The 23,153-nt window shown below is 40.6% G+C and overlaps 1 protein-coding gene across 4 annotated transcripts in view; it reads left to right on the top strand.

The window, feature by feature from the left end:
• shroom3 (shroom family member 3) overlaps nt 1-23,153 on the top strand; it is a 122,887-nt gene that overhangs the window by 45,451 nt on the left and 54,283 nt on the right. For all 4 annotated transcript variants that reach the window (XM_078271614.1, XM_078271613.1, XM_078271617.1 and 1 more), the window contains one exon: nt 8,502-8,705. In XM_078271614.1, the coding sequence (XP_078127740.1) occupies nt 8,502-8,705 (204 nt within the window). The remainder of the gene's footprint in view (nt 1-8,501; nt 8,706-23,153) is intronic.

Raw genomic sequence — 23,153 nt, 5'->3', positions numbered from 1 at the left:
GCGCTGCCCATTACAGTTGTGATTGGTTTAAAGAAATACAAACAAGCCAGAGCAATCTGTGTATCATTTGTTCTTTTTATATTCAATTGGGAATCCAAAATTGGAAAATTAAAATACCATTTGTTATTCTTTTATTCATTTATAAATCCAACAAAAACGGCTTCTTTTTGTACTTGTGTAAAATGTATGTTAGCATACATTAGTCAACAGTAGAAAACGAAAAACGGGCCACGGGCCTCTTTTGATTTGATGAAAACAAACATACAACAGACTGCAGAGGAATGTATGACCTTGTCAACGACAAACGGGTCAATGTTGCTGGGCGAGAGTTTCCTAGATTCAGTGCGTAGAGGAATATTCTTGGAGGATAACCAAACTGACTGACCTCGTTCATATTGTGGTGCCAGGCTCCTGTGCAGATTTGTAGAGCGTTGGTTGTTGTCCCCGGTCCGAAGCAAGGCTGCACGGGTCTTCATCCAGATGCTTTTGCACCTTTGGATGTGATGATGGAATGAGGGGACTGACAGTTCAACCTCTTGGTCAGGAAAAAGAGGGGGCTGGTCCCCCACTGGCGGGCATTCCGTAAGTCGAGCTTGGAGAATATGGTGGCTCCCTGGAGAGGCTTAAAGGCAGAACTGATTAATGGCAAAGGCTACTTCGTTTTAACAGTTATGTTATTCAAACCCCGGAAATCAATACATGGTCTCAGTGTCTTGTCTTTCTTTCCTACAAAGAAAAACCCTGACCCTAGTGGTGAGGAGGATGGGCGGATTATACCTGCTGTGAGGGGGTCCAAGATGTACTTCTCCATGGTTTCCCTCTCCAGGCGAGACAGATTGTACAGTCTACCAGAGGGTAGCTGAGCTTCCGGCAACAGGTCAATGGCACAATCGTAGGCGCAGTGTGGAGGCAACGACAGAGCCCATCCTTGAAAAAAACCTCCTTGAGGTCATGATACTGGGCAGGAACATTAGACAGGTCAGGTGGTTCAGGGGAGACCTCCGAAGGGCTGCTGGCACCAGCCTTAGAGGACAAAGCAGAATCTAAACAGTCTGAATAACAGTACTTATTCCAGCCAATAATTATTCCAACAGACCAGTCAATGTGTGGATTATGCTAAACTAACCAAGGGTGACCGAGACCCAAGGGGATGTCAGGAGCATCAATAATGTTAGGGGGGTTTGGTTTCCAGACAAAATAAGTGTGATTGGGGATGTCTTGTGGGTCACCTTTGCCAACAGTCTACCATTCAGGGCCAGAGCTGTTAAGGGGACCTCCAGGGCTTTTAGCTCTCCACTTGGACAGTGATTTTGTGATCCACAAATTTTTCCTGAATCCACCTGAATCAATTAGAGCGATAATGGGAGAACCAGTCTATCCACACTGAGAGTAGCCTGCACTTGCAACTGGGGTTTTGTTGGGGCTGGGACCGAACTGAGTTTCTGGCTCATCAGTACCCCCACTGCTTCCGATGAGCCAGTTCTGTTGGCCAAACCGGACAGTATGCAAGGAAGTGACCGAGCTTACCACAGTAGAGGCACTTGCCTTCTTGAAGGGAAGAGCTGGAGACTGGGCTGAGTCACCTAACGGGATAGCGGATCGGAATGGTCTGGCAGGTGTGGGTGAAGGGGAAACTGTGTTGGGAGCCAACCTCTCCTGGCGACCTTCACTGAGACAGTTGTCCGGATAGCAAGGGAAACATGAGAGCAGAGGTTAGTGGGTTCATCTTGAGCAGCAAGTTCATCTTTCAGATGTTCATTAAGACCTTCAATACAACATATGCACACAGAGATGAGTTAGTGCCATCTTGGACAAAGGGCTCGCATTAATAACAGATATACCTAAAATATGCCATTTCTACTTAAGAGAGGGGATTAATCTGTTTAAAACCGCTAATAAACAACGGCCATGGCAGTCATTTGTTCTTAACGTTTTCCTGCCCTTTCTTTACCTGCTTGTAGCCATACTAGATAGAGAGAAAAAAAATAAGTAAAAATAATCTATAAACAGAATGTTTTCCTTCATCTAAACATTACAAAAACTAAGGATATGTCCATTGATCTCAGACATCATCCCAATGTCCCCTTTAGTAGTGTTATCAAGGGCCAGGACATAGACATGATGCCATATTACAAATATCTGGGCACCTTGATTGACAACTGGCTTAAATTCGAACTGAACACTGCTTCTGTGTGCAAGAGAGGCCAACAAAGACTCTTTGCACTCAGGAAACTTCCTAAATTCCAGGTGGAGAAAACATTAATGACTTTGTTCTACAGAGCTTTTATTGAGTCTGTTTTCATTGTTGTTGTTGTCATTTTCTATCATCTGCTGGTATGGAAACCTCACCATCAAGGATAAAAATTTGCTTTTAACATGTAGCCAGCAAGATAGTGGGTGTGAAGTTCAGTAGCCTTACTGACATTTTTAACAAACAGATTTTTAAAAAAGCCATGTCTATTTGTCAGGACACCACTCACCCTCTGTACGGAGAATACATGTTATTACCATCTGGCTTACGTTTTAGCACCCCCTTGGCTCTTAAACAGAGATACAAAAACTAATTTATTCCTCTTTCCATTCAGGCACTCAACTCAGCTAAGAGGAGGTAATAGCCTTTGTTTATATTAATGACGGAACTGAACTGAACTGAAAAGAAAGGCCACATTAATCATGAATAGCCTATATACATTAAAATCATTGACACTTGTAGTTCTCTGTGATAAGCAAAGGCAAGTGGGCCTGCTCGACATTCTTCAAGACGTTTCGCCTTTTAAGGCTTGTTGCCTTTGGTTATCACAGAGAACTACCATGACATGGATGAGTGAGAAACACAAACATTGACACCTGTAGTTAGATTAATTCATTCATGGGTGGCTGCAGGGATGTGATTAAGTTCAGTGGACCTTGAGACGATCACTGCCCACTGCATCTTCCGACCACACAGCCAACCAAGCGCCACTAACGGCGGTGTGACCCAGCAACAGAGATTGGAGACTGTTGTGCCCACATCTTTGCAAAGACCTGGCTCCATATCGTGACATTCTGGATCTGGCTCTTGAACTTGATGGGTGGACTGTGTTCCACGCTGACAGAGCACAGGAGTTTGGCATCTGTGATGCTTGGTGCTCAAAGTCAAAGTTGATGGACAATGTTTAGATGCCAAATCTTTAACTTTAAGATACTGCACATATTGTGTGCCCAGAGAATTAGAGACTACAACTGCATTTGGTGCAACTCTTTGTTGTACAAAGACAATGTTCGAATGAACTATGAATTTGACAGGTGTATTTTAAACTGAAGTTTAATTCAAATTAAACTTAAAGACGCAGTAGGTAAGACTTATAAACTAACTTTCTGTCATATTTGCTGAAACTGACCCTATGTTAGAGTAGAACTACATGAAGCAGGTCATTTAAAAAAAAAAAAAATCCAGCTCCTCTGGCACCACCTACAGCCTGTAGTGCGATTTGCAAAAATCCACAGCTCCCTGTTCAGATGCACCAATCAGGGCCAGGGGGGGTTGTCTAACTGCGTGTCAATCTGCTCATGCACATGCATTCATTCTCCCTTGTGGGGCTGAGGGGCTTAGTAGACCGTTTGGGCTTTAGCAGAAAGGGGGAGGGACTGAGAAGTCCTGGATCTTCGCAATCCTACCTACAGCACCTTTAATTTTATTTATAGTATCAAATCATAACAAGAGTTATCTCAAGACACTTTACAGATAGAGTAGGTCTAGACCACACTCTATAATTTTCAAAGACCCAACAATTTCCCACAAGCAAGCATTTGGTGCAACAATGGCGAGGAAAAACTTCCTTTAGGCAGAAACCTCGGACAGAACCAGTATCTTTGTGGGCGGCTTATAGCAGTTGGAATGATGAACAGTGTCAGTTATAGTAACAATAAAGATAGTGGAACTATGACTAGAAATAATAGTTGTAGCAGTTCAGGGTTGATTTTAATCAGGGCAGCATTCAGTCCAAAATGGCAGCCATTAAGTGGCAAAAAGAACGCCAGTGTTGACTCATAATATTATAACCTTTTTGAAGGGGAGCTAGAGTCTGGGCTCACTTTGGGCTGTTTAACTGAAAATGTTGAAGAAAAATGCGGTCTACTTTATCTTAACAGGACAAACAGTCCTCATTTTACTTAATTTACTCCCCCTTGCATTTTCGGGATGGCTTGCCATTGGTATATGGCGCCAATTTGCATGTCAAAATTGACCTAAATTGAACTCCATGCTGCATGGAGATGCGTGCTCCATTACTTAAGCCCCGCGAGTGAATCCACTGATATTTGCGGTTCCATTGGAATAAGTTGACAAGACCTTTCAGTTTTAAAGATTTTATTTGGGGCTTTTATTGCCTTTATTTGACAGCGCAGATTAAGGCAGAAAAGTGGTAGAGAGAGGAGGATGACATGTAGCAAAGGGCCACCGGTTGGAAACGAACCCGTGGCTGCTGCGGTAAGGACTGAGCCTTGGTAAATAGGCCACACATTCTACCAGGTGTGCTGCCAGGGGGCTCCAAGACCTTTCTGTTTTAAATGCTGACCAGGCCTTAACATTGCTGACCATTTCACAAACTAGATAAAATGAAAAAATGTTGCACATGCCCCATGATTGTCTGCCACCATATGTGATTTGTCTAAATCTGTAATTTCCCTGCATTATTCCAGCAAATGTAAATATTCTTGATGACTTGTGCTTCATTTTAGACACATTTTCCCAAAATTGACATATTTGGTACAGTATATTTGGAAAGTTTTTGGCTGCTAGGATTTAAAATAACGCACTGTGAACAAAGTTTGGGCAAACAGAGTGAGGTAACCTCTGGATGTGTGTGTGTGTGTGTGTGTGTGTGTGTGTGTGTGTGTGTGTGTGTGTGTGTGTGTGTGTGTGTGTGTGTGTGTGTGTGTAATGAGACAGAAAGTGGAATGTGTCCCTCCTGTTCAGGTTATTTCAGGGTGTTGTGGCTGCCACACATTCCTCTGACCAGCTCGACAGGTTTCACTTCAATGGGCCTTTATCTGTGCACCTGTGTGTGTGTGTGTGTGTGTGTGTGTGTGTGTGTGTGTGTGTGTGTGTGTGTGTGTGTGTGTGTGTGTGTTGTAGGTTGTGTGTTGTAAGTTTTGTATTGTCCTCTGTATGTATCTCTCTATACAAAATATATCAGTGGAATGTCCTCAGTTAATATGTTTGGGTGTGTTTGTGTGTCCTCTGAATGCATCTCTCTAAGGATTGTAGATATAATGGATCTGCTAGGTGGAGGGAGGAAGGGAGGGAAAAGTCCTGACTTTAATAAGAGATGGATACTTTAAAACTGGGAATGAAAAATGGCCCGGAGATACACCACTGTCACCATAACCCACGCTATACTTTATGTAAACGATATTACTGAACAATATTTATAACAATACCTTTAGTAAAATAGATGTAAACGTAGAACAAGGGAAAGGTTTGCTCTTCGGAGGAGACTGTCTAGAAGGAGCACATATTGGCACAATGGCACTGGCTAAATTCTGTCCACTGCAGATGCAATATCCTCAACCTGCATGAGTAATTAGTACAAATTAGTATATTAGTATAATATTAGTATAATATTAGTATATCCATATAATATTAGTATAATATAACATTAAATAAAAAAGAATAATAGTATAATGTTAGTATAATATTAATATATTAATTATACAGTTGTTAATACATTCATAATTACATATAATAATACCACTGGTATTATATTCACTCCAATTGGACAACACAGCAGTAAGAAATACTCAACCAATATTTATGATTTTTGTAGGTTTTGTTCCTTAAATCTTCCTGCAAATCATTTTGCATGAAAAATGCTATACATTACAATCACATAACAATAAGTTCAACATTACCAAAGTTTCTGCAGCAGGTCTACTTTATTTATTTATTGATTTTTTATGATACATTTCTTATTGTTTTTATATTTTTGAACACACAACATACAGAACAAACAAATACAATCGAACAGGAACCAAAACCCTCACCCACCCTCTGCGGTCTCGAGGAAAACAAACAAACCAAAATACAAGAAAACAAAAATCACACCTTGTTAGTCACTCTCTTCTAATTCTTGTGGTTGAGGTCACCAAGACCGATACCTGTGCTGCTGCGTTTCTCCATAGGTCTATAGTCGATGACTTGGCTTTGTTAATCCTTGCTGTAGAGAACTCAAGCATAACTATGTCTAGTAAGTATGCCAACCACTGTTTTATACAAAGCGAGTGGGGGGGGGAGCCAGCGTTGAGCTATCATTTTTTCGGTTGTGGTAATTTAGAGTCGTCATTAAGTAACAAAACAGTTGGGTCAGTAGGAATTCGACATCCTATCACATCAGATATTATTGATGTTGTTTTATTCCAAAACTCATGCACCTGTTCACACTCCCAGACCATGTGTAGGAAAGTTCCAGTTTTTTCAGGTTGACAGAACGTGCAATAGGGAGTCGGAATGACTTTAGAGACGTAGCTCTTCTGAGGAGTCCAATATGTCCTATGGCATATGTTGAAGTGGATCTGATGGTGATTTGGGTTCTTGGAACAGTGGGAAATGCTGTCCCAAACTGTCTCCCAATTAATTACGTTACCCTCAGGGCTCAGCTCTCGCTCCCATTTCTTTACTATTGGGAGTTATCCTACTTGCATCAGTTTAGCATAAATCTTGGACACTAATCATCTCACAGGAGAATCAACAAGCCATTTAATGATTGGGTGTGCCTTAAGACTGTTCCCCCATGGCACTCCATAACATGTTAGGGCTGATCTTAAGCGAAGATCAAGGAAGAAGGATGTCCTAGGGACCTCAAAGCTTGCTCTCAGGTCTTCAAAACTTAACATACCTTCCTCATTGAATAGCTGGTCTAAAGTATAAATACCTCTGTCACTCCACTGGTTACAAGTAAAGGGTTTGTTACCAGACATTAGGTGTGCATTGTGCCATATTGGGGTATTCAAATGCCACTTATTGGTGTATCGTAGGTGCTCCTCGACCTGTTTAAAAGTCTACCTTTTTTTTAATGTCCCATCCGGGCTGATTGGTTGGTTCACAAAAAGTGACATTGGCGAGCGCATCAACTTTATGAAAAGTTGAACGTTTCAACAAAAGGCACTCAATATAGCTAAATAGCCAGAGCCTCATCATCAATCTCAAACCCTGCTTATCTTATCTCAATTGTCTTCTATCTTACCGCTTCAGCTACAGACCCCACTGGGCTATACTCTCTGCTGCTCTCCCTCTCCACCAGTCTGTCTGTCTGTCTGTCTATCTATCTATCTATCTATCTATCTATCTATCTATCTATCTATCTATCTATCTATCTATCTATCTATCGCTGTAGTCAATAACAAATTACTGCATCCCAGTTGCTGAATTCATATCCACAATGTATTAAACATTTAAACTGAATTAATTTAAATTCCTGAATATATCCAACAGGTTCTAAAAAGAACTACTAACCTGTTCTTATTCTTCTTCTTCACCCTGCCATTAGCCACAAGCTCTCTGATCGGATGTTTCCTTCTTGTCTCTCAAACCATGATGACTTGTTTTTACGTTTTTATTTCTACATCTGTTCAATTAACAAGATACAGCATGTATAAAAGTTTGGGAGATGTTGGAAGGTGGACTTTTTCGCTTATGATGGAGCTACCCTAGCGGTTTCCTTTCTGCTACCAGTCTTTGTGCTAAGCTAGGCTAAACACATCCTCCACCTATCTATTTACTAAGTGCAGATGTATACTGATACTAGATGTTAAATATTGGACTGTTGCTTTAAAGAAGCTATACACTTTAAACAATATATCAAATGCAATGTGAAAACAATGTGAAAGCTGTCGCTTATACTGATAAACACACAAAGAGTGAGTTTCAGCTTATTGTACTTAAGGGAGTATTTCTACATTAAGGATCCTGTGACATCTAAACTATGACCTCTTCACTGTTGATTCCTCAGTTGACCTTTGAACTGCAGCTTATTTCTCACACTCTGTAGACCACTGTGGTGAATATTGTTCATAAAATGACTAAATTACGAATGTGATGAACAGAAAACAGACATGCAGACAGTCCTGTTTGAACCGTTTGGACCTGAACACAGCGGGCCTAGCTTATTTTGGCATGTGGTGTTTCTGTAGGTTTGATGATTATAGATTATCCAAACTGCTCTGGGCAAAAAAATCAAAAAGTTAGGAAAGGAACAAAGTTCCAAAAGTATTGAGATTCTCAATGACGCTGTGTTGGTACCCAATCTTCTTTAGGGGTCAGCCTTTTTTGTTCATGCTGCCCATGGCTACTATTTGAGATTCTGCCATCATTTGGACATCAGCTTGTATTTGAGAATTCACATGATTAGCATATGGATGCAATTTTCTACATTCATTAAAATGTAAATGAGTGTATACAATTCAATAACATCATGCAGGATGAGGAGGGATTTCTCATTATAATTTTCTGCCTTTCTCCTCAGGGAGTTTGAACCAGGATATATTGAGGAATTTAGTACTTCACGTCCATCCCTCCCAGCTCTTCCTCCTCCTTCTCCTCCTCTTTCATCTCTATCGCTGCCGCCACCACCACCACCACCACAACAACAACAACAACAAACACAATGGTCATCCCACCACAGCAGACCATGCTTAGCAGGAGGAGTCCAACTACGCATCAAGAACAGGTAGGAGAGAGCTGAGAACCTACATCAACTGGCCATTCACTAAACCCCTATTGCAAGCCCGGTCCCCACAGTGGTGATTCTAGGGTCTGTTGTGGCCCTAGGCAAGAATTCTTAGGGGGCCCCTCAAAACCAGTGTTTGTCACCATTATGTTCTAAACTCTTTAACTGCTGCTTTTGGACCTTGGCTATGGCAAATGCTGCCACTATGTCCTCCAGATCTAATGATCTTTGCACATTTCGTTCTATTGAAATGAGACCCAGTTCTGAAAGACTCTCCTGGGACAGGAGCTAGACGGACCCGCACTCCAGGCTGGAGTCTCCAGTTCCACTAGCTAGGTTAACTAATAAAAACGTGAAAATATAAATTCCATTAGTCTAACGTTAATGCTAGCTAGCTAAAGTTATTTAAATGTCTCCCCCATAGTTAAGGTTAAATGACAGCATTCATGCAGTTACTGTTACACAACTTAATCTTCATTATCTACTCTACTTACCACTGTCTTGCTTTCTTTTCTTCTCATCCTTATTTTTTCTCTTTCTTTTTTTCACTCCCAGAAGGATAACTCCTCTTCATTTTCTTTTGACTTTCAATTATAAAGAAATTCTATCATGCTTCGACAATAATGACATGGGGCCCCTTCAGATGTCATTGCAAAAAGTAATTTGTTTGTTTAAGGGGGAGGGGGGTTGGAGTGGAGTAAAGTTTGTCAGCCCTCGGGGGCCCCCTAACTGCCTCTGGCCCAAGCAGTTGCCTGTTGACAAGCTGCGGCTCTGGGTCCTAGCCACAGATAGGTAAATGGGAAATTTAAAATGTTATACAAGTAGCGAACTCCTTTAAGGAATAATAACTTGTGTCGGTCGTGTGTGAGAGAGAGAGAGAGAGAGAGAGAGAGAGAGAAGAGAGAGAGAGAGAGAGAGAGAATGAGTGTATGAGATGTGTGTGGTATTTATTGTTTGTCTATTTCATATGTTTAAATATGTTTTCATGCACCAAACCAAAGCAAATTCCTAGTAAGTGCTACTTACCTGGCAATAAATCTTTTCTGATTCTGTACATTAAGTACATCCATGATGAACAGCACCCAACTGCTAGCTAGCGAAGCCGTTAGCAGAGTGTGACTTTGTATGCGAATTAACCTATAGACCAACATGCACAACAGGTCAAAAATATTCTCGCCGGTTACCAATTAACTGTCAACTGTTGTATAAAGACTTTCGATGGTGGTTACTTTTACTTTCTCCAAAACAAAAATACAAGAGCAAAAGGGTAAGGAATTAATTAAACGGTGTTTGTCTGTTCTAATGTAAGCCGTCGAAGCATTTCATACTACATTTTTTGTGGGGTTACCTTAAAAAATCCCTGTTCACTACTAGTACATCCACTGTGTAGAATTTCTTACTGAGTCGGAGCCGGTCCTGGATGCTACTATAACAGAGTTTAGGCTAATGTTAGCAACTAAGTCCTGAGGCCTGGCCTTGACTACGAATCAAGATCAACATGCCCTGGATTTATTTCAGTTACCCGGCTTCACCTAACCTAACAACCGCGGTCCTGCATAAGCTGTGTCACGACGGTGGTTAACAACTAGTTCAATCAACCCAGGGTTTCCCAATCCAGCGATGCGCATTCAAGAGGCGGTGTTTGCACAGCTAGCCAATTGCAAACATCTACCAGAGCCACATATTTTACATAAGAGGAGTAAACTATAATTCTACATAAATGTGAAGAACACGGACACGGTTTTACAGGCAAAACGCAGGAAGTAAAGCTGGCAAAAAAAGATGGCGCTGTTATGCGTAAATCACAACGCTTATCAATATCACTTCCTCATCAGTCAGGCACAAGATCTGACCATAATTACACTTTTGCTTTCCATAAACTGTTGTTGCTTTATATTATCAGTTGCAACCCCGGCAGTGGTAAGCGATCGTGAGAAAAAATAAAAAATATAAAAACATAATTTAAACCAATTTGTGGCATTAACTTTTATTAGTGCACCTCTTTCTCTCTTCAAAGAACGGTGACGCCGTTATCAATCGATTATTGATTGGTCAGTAGGCGGTGCTTTTACACTGGTTGATCTCTAATCTCCAACATAACCTGTTCCCAAGCAGCAAAATTTACCACAGCGATTTAACCCGGTAACAACCACCGTCGTATCCACCGATACAGAAAACCCTGCATTGAACCTGAAGTTACCTCGTTAACGCCAAATCTTGCTTCGTAGTACAGGCCTCTGCTCTGTCAGACTTGAATGTTTACACTCCCTCAATCCCAACTAACATTACTCAAGATAGAGTTAGTACGTTCAGCAAACCCATGGTCAGTTCTCATCTTGAGATTTGATTTGATTTTATTAGGATCCCCATTAGCTGATGCAGAACATCAGCTACTCTTCCTGGGGTCCACAAAAACATAGAAACATTACAATAGATAAGACGTTTTCAAACAAAACAGCCACATGATATAAAAATAAAAATAAGAGCAGTATACCTAGCATTATTCCTTCTTGCAAATATAACTATACATATTCCTCTTCATATACTCATACATATTACACTAAAGTACACTGAACACACACTACTGTGTAGGCAACACTTACGCACTGAATATAGAAAATTTAAATCTTACATCTTTGTATACAATACAATTTTTCCAAGAGTTTGCTAAGAATAGGTGACAGACTAATTGGTTGGCTGTTAGTGCCGGTGAAGGCAGCCCTATTGCTTGGGTAGAGGAATAACTTTAGCTTCTTTCCAAATTTGGGGAAAAACATTACTTGCAAGGCTTAAATTGAAGATGTGGCTTTTCTATTGTAGCATTAAAACTGAAACACACTGAAAATATGAACAATAAAGCATAAATCTAACCTCTTGCTTGTATTTTGACATTTTCCTCATACATGCAAAATGACAGTTATAAACATTTATAAAAAGAGTGACGTAAAGAGAGAAGGAGGGCACAAATTATGTTCACACAAGATGGGGAGCATTCAAGAGAATCATTCATAACATAGACTGTAAAAATAATGGCCATAGCATCGGCCGTTTTGACGGCATTTTGGCTGTCGCCATCTTGGTATTTTAGAGACAGAAGTGACCATATATGGACCTAAGGGCACAGTTTTATGTATGGTTTTAATGGCACTGCGCTAAGTTTAATGCTAAAGAGCGAAAGTTGCCTTCTGACGTGAGTCATCCAGCAGAGTTTTACTGCAGGGTAAAGAGGTACAGCGCTGGTTGAAAATCGTTGACTTTCTCTTTACCAACTAACGCTAGCGCTAGCTAGCTAGCTTGGTTGGCAGAACATTGAACAATACATTTCTAGGCAACCAAAGTGTTCCAACTAACTTTAATGAAGTGAAAACACACAGTGAGAGGGTCAACATTTAGGACAAAAACATGGACAACACCCAAAAACAAGTTCACATCTATTTTAATTTACACAGGGCCATTCATAAGCATTGCAAAGCTTTATTGTCTATTTTATGTGACTATTGTTACTATTAAATGTGACCATAATTTACGAAATGAACATCATGCTGTGTTTAAAAATACTTCAAACTAGCGATTGAGGCCACAAACTTTAGGAAAATGTTTATTGAGTTAATAAATAAAGGCAGAAGTAGGCTCATTTTCCTATAGACTTCTATAGGAGCTGGATTTTTTTTAAACCAGTAGAGTTGCCCCTCTGCTGGAAATTAGATAGAAAGCAAGTTTAAAGGTCTATGTAAGGTATGTAATATATTTACTGTCATGAATCCAAAAATGACCCCAATGCGTCATCAGATATTAAGGAAACATGCTAAGTTGAAACACTATATTTCCTTCCAGTATTTTGTCCTTTTGAAATTTCCTTTCCGTGACGGAATTTCTGTTTGTGTTTTGGCCTGTGTGTTGTTATCAACTGCCCAGTTTGACAGCCAGGCCGGGTTGCCAGATATACATATACCTGTAAAAACTTAAACCCAGCGTGCTACAGCTGTAACGTTAGTACAGCCATGAAAGCAGCAAACAAACGAACAGGATCAATGGAAATAGATTCTACCCGACCTTAAAAAAACCTGCATGGTTCTAACAGTTGCGTGACCAGAGACGTAACAAACCCCGGGTAAATATTGGAGATTTATTTGAAAGATGGAGACAGCCTAGAGCCCAAAACGATGCTAATTTCTAAATTAGCTAAAAGTTGGCTAATTTCCTCCTGAACAGGTAAGCATTAGCTTCAGGCTAATTTATCATGGCTACAAGGGATGGGCATTTTATTTCATTTCAACATACGTATACTCACATTGAATTACAGAGCTAGAGTACCTGAGTTGCTTACTCACAAAAACAATTGAGACACAGCCAGTAAAGTGATCCCGACTGGTCCTGGCTTACGCCGCCATGCTAACCCTGCTAACTGCTAGCTAACATTACTGGAGGACCAGGCAAGTGGGCCACGGCTGTTTACAACATGTAGCCTGTTCAGCGGCTGTAGCTGAGAATGGTGAGTTATTTTAAGCCAAGAGAGGGGGGCTAAAAATTGGAAAGAGAGGACCGTGAGTTTGCAGTGTGTTTAGCGATTGTTGCCATAATTCTGAGCCAATAAAGTGTGTTCAGTCGGGCGGAGAGGACGGCAAGGTAGTGTTATTTTTAGCGGTTCTCCCCATAATTCTAAGCCAAGGAAGTGTGTCTGTCCATCGAGGGGAGAGGATGGCGAGGTTGTTGTGTTTTTAGCAGTTCCTACTGTAATTCTAAGCCCAAAAAGTGTGCCTGTCAGTTGGGTACAGAGCTCCGCGTGAGCACGGGCTTCTATGACTGTCAATATAGCCAGCATCTAACGTTAGCTACTCCGCTGTGCTGTGAAGTATGTCTGGCTTTGTGAGACAAGCATCTAGCAACATTGTTGTGGATGCTGCGGTCTTACCGTGCAGATCCACCTGGCCGTGTGACGCTTCTGTCGCGCCGCATTCCACTTTATTCCTATGGGTCAAGTGACTTTAACGCGCCCGCAAAGCATCCCAGGAAGGCGGCCCTGCATTTGAAAAAATGCTGCGCGTCAAAAAAGCTGGCCGATGCCCATCTTTATGCAAATTAATCCGTTGAACGCGACGCAACTATCCAATAGAAGTAGACGAAAATCTTTCAAACTGACCTTTGTCGATCTGAAATGAAGACAGATTCAGCAACTGTCTTTGGCCTATGGCCTATTTCTCACTTAAAATGTTTTCAGAAACAGTGAACTATTTTCGGAAAATACGAGATCGTATTCTCAACGAGCCGCCATGATGGTCATTTTGAAATTTGGGAGTAGCCAGACCCACATGACGCATTCATCCAATCAGCTGCCAGTCATGGGCGTGGAGCATCAACCATGGATGTATGACGTCGCAACACCACACTTCAGTCGTGTCGCAAAAATGGATCTGCACTGTTAGCCTGGCAACCTCCGTGAACTTCGAGTCTGGGGGGGAGGGGGTGGGGGAGACGACTCTCTCCAGTATTTTGAATTTATACTGCAGTAACTATTTTAAACACTAGCTGTCAGTATTACAGTACATATTGCACCTTTTAAGGCACTTCCGCATAGGCTTTACTTTTCAAACACGGAAGTTTCCCTTGGTTCGGACCAAAGGAAACTCCTCAGAGTAAGTGTTGCTGACTGGGACTTCCTGTCTGATAACAGTTTCTTCCAGTATCGATAAATTATCTTTATTTTTCCTAACCGTGTTAGAAGTGATGTTAATAAGTGACAGGTTTACGGCTGTCAGCTGAGGAGGTCATCACCCCTGCTGATAGGATGTGCTGTCTGTGCCTCCTTTGTTTGTGTGCATGTGTGTTACGGTCAGAGGATTTCTTAGTCTGCCCTATTTGAGACTCAGGGTTCAAACTCAGATCAACAGGAACAAAAAACAGTATAAACAGAATCTCCTCAGATTACTGAGAACTGTTGTACCAGTAATTGAACCTGCCCGCTGTTTATTTTGTGATTTTGCGGCTGTGGAAGAATGATGTATATGGGGATATAACAGAATAGTTAGTTATGTTCCATGCAAATATTATCCTTAATATGATAAAAACTGGGATAAAATACTCATTGACAGATATGTCTTGTTCACGACACAGACCAAAAGTTGAGTAAAGCTGAATGTAATAAAAAGAAATAAACTAAAAATATCATATAATCAATCCCCTAAGGGGCAGCAGGATTCAATTACATTTTATTTATAGTGTCAAATCACAACAGGAGTTATGTTAGGACACTTTACAGATTGAGTAGGTCTAGACCACACTCTATAATTTACAAAGAACCAACAATTTCACACGAGCAAGCATTTGGTACGACAGTGGCAAGGAAAACTTTCCTTTTTACAGGCAGAAACCTCAGACAGACCCTGGCTCTTGGTGGGCGGCTATCTGCCGCTGCCGGTTAGGACACAGAGACACTAATAGACATACAGATATGGATAAATATAATTCATAATAAGTATAGCAGTTGATATGATGTACAGTGGAAATTATAGTACCAATAAACATAATAGACTATGACTAGAACTAATAGTAGAAGCAGTGCAGGGTGTAGAGCAGGACCACGGCAGCAGCTGCAACCACGATCCAGGTTCCATCCCAATCCAAGGAAAACTGCAAGGCGAGAAAACATAAGGACTAAGTTGGTAACAAGCATTACTGGGAAAAGAATGCACACAGATGGAAAGAGAGAGGAGAGAAGACAGTTTGTCAAAGGAAGTCCCCCAGCAGTCTAAAACTATACATGGATTTCTCTGCAACGTCATCACTGCTTGCGCACGCAACCGGGGGGCAGAAAGAACACGTGTTTCGTGTAGCTAGTAGTAGTAGCAGCATAGCACAAGTCAAAATGCCAAGGAGTTGTGTGGTTAATTGTACAAACAGAGCCAGTGATGGGTGCCTGATGTTTAACATACCTAGGGGGAAGCATGCTTTTGCCAAAAAAACGGCAGAGGTTATGGCTTAAAGCCATAAGAAGGGCAGATTGGGGTCAGGCTCCCATTGTATCAATCAGGAAAGTTGCAGCTTGTTCAGTTGCCCAGCTAAGTGATATCTACCTGTGAGGGCTGTATTACTCGAGTCTGGACCATAGACAGTTAAAGGTCCGGACTCGAGATAAGTTTAGACTGCTAGCTAAAGCTACGCCGATGTTTTGCTAACGTTAGGGTTAGCATTATATCTGCGTCCATGTTATCAACATAAAACCTGTGGCGTTAGTGCTCCTTTTGTACCATAATTTTATTGAATGAAATCTTAAGCTTCGCTCCTACGAGATGGGTGGGTTTTTATTACGTTACACACAAGGCTAACTGGCTATAGTTAGCCTGTACGTATGCTAGCGGACATTAGCTAACGTTGCCGAGACAACTGCAGTAGAGTTTCGGCAAGCTAACCACGACAGTGTTGTCGCCCTCTCGCCCACAATCAACCTCTGCTGCTAAAAACAGTCAACCTGCAGTGATGTTTTGAAATGGAGACACACATATCGTAACTTTTCCCAGAAATCCTGGCCATTATTTTAAGGCATAAACCAACTATAGGGGTACACTCATTGGTAACCCTGCTGCTAACATTGGCTGTTACATTAGCCTAAAACGATAACTATAGCCATACATATATATCACAGTAACACTGCAAAATAAAAGACAGACAAACAGATCCAACTAAAATCATGTTTTATTGAGCGGACCAGCTCACCAATCTGGCTTTCTGCCCCTGGTATGTGCACGCACCCTGTAATGTTGGTAAACAGGAAACCCGTGTATAGCAGCATAACTAAGAGCTGGTCCAAGGCAAACCAGAGCCAGCCTACAACTATGAGGAGAAGCAGAGATAGGGAGGGGGCTTGTTGCTTGTGGCTACACACCCTCCCTCACCTAGGCGCTAGGCGAACATTGCCACTCCTCACTCCCTAACTATAAGCTTACTAAATTAAGCTTACTCTTAAATGTGTGGACAGTGTCTGCCTCCCAAACCCAGACTGGGAGCTGGTTCCACAGGAGAGGAGCCTTATAGCTGAAGGCTCTGGCTCCCATTCTACTTTTAGAGACTCTGGGAACCAAAGTAACTGCATTCTGGGAGCGCAGTGCTCTATTGGGGAAATAGGCTACTATGAGCTCATTACGATATGATGGTGCATGACAAATAAGAGCTTTGTAGGTCAGATAAAGGATTTTAAATTCAAACCTGGATTTTACAGGAAGCCAATGCAGAGAAGCTAATACAGAATAAATAGGATCTCTTATCTTAGTTCTTGTCACTACATGTGCTGCAGCATTCTGGATCAACTGGAGAGTCTTAAGAGACTTATTTGAGCAACCTGATAATAAGGAATTGCAATAGTCCAGCCTTGGACTAGTTTTTCTGCATTGTTTTGAGACAGGATATGTCTAATTTTGTCAATGTTACGCAAGTGAAAAAAGGATGTCTGGCCTAGGGCACCAACATGGTCAGAAACCAAACCGTAAATTAATGAATTTTTTTAAAGGTCCCATATTGTAAAAAGTGTGAATATTAAATTTCAGGCATTTTCACCAGAGAGAGAGAGAGAGAGAGAGAGAGAGAGAGAGAGAGAGAGAGAGAGAGAGAGAGAGTTATGACATGCAACAAAGGCCCAAGGCTGGAATAGAACCTTCCTGGTTCAACACTGTAATGTCATCTCTCTCTCTCTTTCTCTCTCTCTCTCTCTCTCTCTCTCTCTCTCTCTCTCTCTCTCTCTCTCTCTCTCTATGTAAGAGTCCTTACAGGCAAACAGTCTATAAATACTGACACTCAGACAGTTTCATCCTAATATGGAGGTCAGGTCCTAGAAGTACAGCCTCATCACAGCCTCAGGGGGGTGCTAATGTGACTACATACATTTTCTCTGGTTGATCTTTCTTGTGCCCTGTTGTGGAATCAAAGTTGAAGTCTATAAGTAAAGAGTTGGGCTCTTTACTTACAATAGTTACAAGACTTGCCAGTCCTTGTAACATTTTGAAACTGTGAAGTTTGAAAACAGTGTTCTTGGTTCCTGGAAAACGTACTGCTCCATGATATATGTATACAATACCTTTTGGAAGAAGTTACATTAAACGTCTTGCAGAATTAAAGTTAGTCCTCAGCAATGGGTGCCTTTGACCAGCAACACCTTTGCAGGTGATTGTAATAACAGAATAATTTAAATGTACTCTACTGTTGGTCTCATAGACTCAGTTAAACAGGCAGAATTACTCTATTCTCCCACAATTTCCTGGGCTCTGGGTGGTTATCAGATACCACTGAGGAGAGAGGAGGTAGAGTGGGAGCAATGCTTGTCTCTTATTGGTCCACAAACAGGAAGTGGGCTATCAGAGCCCCATGAGGCTGGGTGTTAATATGGCGATGACAGACATACTGATTTAAAAACACATACAGTGTATTTCTCTGACTCCTTCTTTCCTTTCCTTTTCTTCTCTTTTTGTCCATTTTTTCTTCCCTATTCTCTCTTCCTTTCCTTCTCTACCTTGCTTCTCTCTTTCTTAACTTTCCTCTCTTTTCCTTTCTATTCCTTTCTTCATCCTCCTTTTTTTCTTCTCCACTCCCCGCATCTTTTCTTTTTTCTGCCTCCTCTTCTCCTCCTTACTTTTCCTCCTGTCCTCCCCTCTTTCCTCCTCAGATGTTTCTTTAGTTGAATCACCACATTTTTCTAAAACATCATCACGTTATTGCACAACACACACACACACATACGCACACACACACAATACAAATAAGCTCCCTTCCAGTCTAGTGTTAGTCCCTGTATTAACAGACCTGTCAATACATTTGGGAATAATAGCAGTGTCCATCCATGTTTTGTGTTTTGGTAATGGATGAGACTACACTGTGGTTTACATTTACAACACATTCTCACTCCCATCGCGTAAAATATGGACGCTTGGTCAGGTGCTTTTGTCGCTGTTATTGAAGCTAAAAGTCTCCTTTAGCGTTATATCTAAACACGCTTTATCTAAACAAAAAGGTCGTGGGTGGGCTTATAAAAAGTAAGTTTCCGTGACAAGAAAGGGACAGTTGTCGGAAAAGTGACACGCGGGACACGAACCCCGGTCTCCGGGGTGAAAGTCCTGTGTTGTTTGACTTATCCACCACCCCAACCAACCTCCCTAAGCGGAATTTCGGGCTTTCATTCTACTCGTTACTCACTCAAGTCACTCTTATTACTACGTCATCTTCAAGCTCTGCTTAGCTGCTGCTCTGCCTGGTGCGTTCTACACACACGCTGAAGAGACCATTTTGCATCGTATCTGACACTGACAGCCACTGCCCAAGCGTCCGTATTTTACGAGTTCAGAGTGAAAATGGGTTGACATTTAATGTGGTCAGTTCAACCTATGGTTAGGTTAGTTTCACTAGTCAGTTAACTGCTAGTCTCTCATTGCCAGACCTGACTCCACAATGCTGCGCTGTCCCCTCCACACATAAACTTCTGGATAGAAGGAAAAAAACGCTAAGGTGCTGATACCCACTGTAGGTCATATAGTTGCGGTGGATGTTTTGCTTAGACAGAAAATCATTCATTTACAATAAAATAATACGTTACAAATGCATCGTTGCATTTCAGATGTTGCGTATGGTAACTTACCATACTTTGGATGTATCGTGAGCTAAACCGGGTATCACTGTCACTGTGTTACGAGCCAAATCATTACGAGTTTGTTGTAGCAATCAACGTAATAACTTAGATTTATATAACGCATTTCATGAAACCTGAGTACTCTTTACACAACAGGGGGACAAAATGAAAATAGTTGGCCAACACAAACGGACGTAAAAGAAATAAAAAACGGGCGCTAAATAGAAGGGGGTTATTAAAAATAGCCATATTACATACGTGAGGGCCAATTCGGGGTCGGTTTTGAATCATTTACCCTATTCCTTAATTGTATCCATCTGTTTGAAAGCCTGGACAAGATTGCCTCAGGTTTTCATCCGTCGTCTGTCTCTCTCCCTTTTAGCTTTTAGTTGTTCTTCGTTTAATTTCCTTTTTTCTGTGAAGGCCCTGCCTCAGAATCAGCCATAACTATAACAGATAATTTGAAATAAAATTAAAATACAATTAGGCCTATATAAAGAAATCTGCAACCTTTTCCCTGGCTAAATACTCACTAACTCTGGCTTTTCCGGTGTTACAATGAAATCTGTGACCCATCAAAATGTGTTACTGTAGAGCCGTTCTGCCTGACGTAAGTCATTTAGTGACTTTGCGGGAAAAATCGGACCTGGGCAAAGGCATGAATAAAAAATATATAAACATAGCGTTCTTTTCACTGTTAGTCTGTTACAGGTCATTTATGATCATCAGATGAAAAATTCAGCAGTTTCAAATACATTTAAAAATTACATATAGTTACTTTAAACGTAATTTGCTCTTATCAGTGTATCGTTGTGAGTACTTCATGCATAGCAATCCCCACTAATCGGTCCCAAAACATCCCAGTTAAATAGTAAATGCCGTAAACATATTCATTGTAAATCTTTATGATCATTTCACGAAAGAACCAGGCAGGCCTGCCTTATTGCACGATCCAATTTTTCTTCAAAACCTGCCATTTTCAGTATGTAGCTTGCTAGCTCTAACTTTGTTATTGTTTCCTGAAGCCAAGGGATTTTGAGAACGGCAACACATACAGAGTCCGCTCTCAGCTAGAATTTGTTCCAAGAACGTTCTGAGAATGTTATCATGCACTGTTCTCGTCATAGAAATTGTATTCCTATGGTTCTCGTAATGTTTTTAGCGGGAAGTTTTCTTTTGGTTCCCAGGATGGTATTTTTAACGGTAGAATAACATTTTATAAAAAACATTCTAAAAATGTTTGGTGATAACCTTCTTAAAATGTTAAGTTTTTATTCAATTGTTAGAAAATTAAGCCCTAACATTTTTAAACATTTTTCAGTGGCACATTTTTAATGCTCCCAGAATGACATTTGAAAATAGGATATGCTTTAAAAACAATATTCAAATGTTTTTTTGGTAACATAAAATATGTTCAATACAAAATTCCTGGGCAACTGATCACTGTGGTCACTAGGATGACTTAGATAATTTACCTAACTATTGGACTATTAACACGAAAAAAAGGTTGATATTCAAAAGTCTTTCAACATAATTACTTTTTTCATTCATTTATTTTTATTTGTGTGTGTGTGTGTGTGTGTGTGTGTGTGTGTGTGTGTGTGTGTGTGTGTGTGTGTGTGTGTGTGTGTGTGTGTGAAAATACTAAACCTGGTAAGCTCTGCAAAAAAGTCATAGTTTTGGGCGACTGGTTAGCTCACCTGGTAGAGCAGGCGCCCATATATAGAGGTTTACTCCTCGCGGCCACGGGTTTGACTTTTGCTGCATGTCATTCCTCCTCTCTCTCCCCTTTCATGTCTTCAGCTGTCCTAAAATGCCTAAAATTGTTTTAACATCTAATATCAATATATTGCTGCAAGGGAAGCTTAATAGCTGATACATTTAAATGGATTCTATTAAGTCAACAATGTTACAAATTAAACAACTCTCTGACATATAAACAAACACAAATGTAAATCACGGTGCCTTTATAAATATTGTACAGAGTAGTCTGCAAAAATGTGTACAAGCTGGACAGAGCATGGTGATATTTCACACTGAAAACAAAGTTAAGTCCCTGTGGCCAGCAGATATGTGCTGAAACAAATGTTTAACTGCTGATGCACACCAAAATATATCAACGTCAAAGAGTATCCCTGAACAAAAGCTGTAGTTTATTTAGAAAATAAACTCCAGAAATCTTTTCAACTTTTTTTTCATCTAACTCCATATTATTCAACTCCAGAAATTTGCTGTAAGGAATGTTTTATATAAGATTACAGATAAAAGATAAAATCATTTTGTAATTTGTTACCTCAACAACATCCCCAAGACATCATCAGAATGTTGCAGATAGAATGTTCTACCTTTGTTAACATTACAGGAACATTTATAAAACCCGTTTGGTCCTAAGGCCTCAATAACATAACATTTTCAGAATGTTTAATTGAAAATGTTCTTCCTTTGTTACTATGTAACATTGTAAGAATGTTTTATAAAAGAACATTTTGTAATCCGTTACCTCAACAACATCCCCAAAACCATTTCAGGATGTTGCAGGTAGAACGTCCTACTTTTGTTAACGTGTCACATTACAGGAACATTTTATAAAAAACCGTTCGGTCCTAAGGCCTCAATAACATACTCAAAAAAATTTTTCGGAATGTGTCATTGAAAATGTTCTTCTGTTATTATGTAACATTGTAACGATCTTTTCTAAAAGAACATTTTGTAATCCTCAACAACACACCCAAAACACCATCAGAAAAAGAACGTTTCACCTTTGTTAACGTCACATTACAGGAACGTTTTATGAATAACGTTCTTTAATCTGAGGCCTCATAACATCCTCAAAACATCCTCTGAATGTTGCAGTTAAAATGTTATGTCTTAGTTTAACATTTAATGTTATAAGAATATTTTTTTGAATTTTGAACATCATTATCATGTTCTGTGAACATCAGATTACGTTTCCTTTAAAACATTATTAGAACGTGTGGGTAACGTTAGCCAATGTTGTGGGAACGTTCCCTGCTAGCTGGGCATCCAGCACAGAAAGCCGCGCGCCAATGTCCTAGTATCCTCTTTTGCCCACCTCTCTCTCTCCATTTTTGGTTTCCAAGCAGATCACAGAGATTATTCTGGGCTGGAGGAAGTTTCCCACGGCAACAGATAAGGTCTCTGTTCAGAGAGACACACCCTACATATATACACACACACACACACACACACACACACACACACACACACAGACAGTAGAACGGTTTGAGCCTGATTTTCTTTTTTTACTGTAATGATTCATGGTAACAGTTTATATATTTTGAACATACCTCCACCAATCAGATTCTGTTTTCAGTCCAGTTTTATAATTTTGTGATACAGATACACTCAGTGTTATCTATTTGTATGAGCTCTATGTTAACAAGCTTACCAATCTATCCTGTAGTCAGCTGTTTTTTCTCAACAGTAGAGTTAAGACCATAGACTGTATAAAATATCGCCATATTGGCAGTGCCTAGCGTCTCCCAGCTAATCCCAAAAACTTGCAAAGAGTTGAAGTGTGGATGCGCTGACGTAGGCCAACAGTCCGTGCTTGCCTCTTGTGATGGCAATCACCTGTCACTCAAAGCTGCAAGCCCTTAATTATGCATCAAGCTACTTTAAGCCTTAACATTTTAAACGGGTGAGTTATAAAAAATATTCATCTACCCACAGTTGTCATTAAGGGCGAAATTTGCTATAGAGACCAAAACCATTTTTTGTAACAGGCTGTAATCCATGCGGCTGAAAAATGAAGCCAATGCAGAAGTGCCAAAAACTGCAGTTGATTGAGTGGCCACTTAAGGCTGGCGCCAAAACGGAGT

This window comes from Sander vitreus, chromosome 16 (assembly GCF_031162955.1).
Source record: "Sander vitreus isolate 19-12246 chromosome 16, sanVit1, whole genome shotgun sequence".
NCBI classification, from domain to species: domain Eukaryota; kingdom Metazoa; phylum Chordata; class Actinopteri; order Perciformes; family Percidae; genus Sander; species Sander vitreus.
Note: the sequence above shows the minus strand (reverse complement) of the source record. Positions and strands in the feature narration are given on the sequence as shown.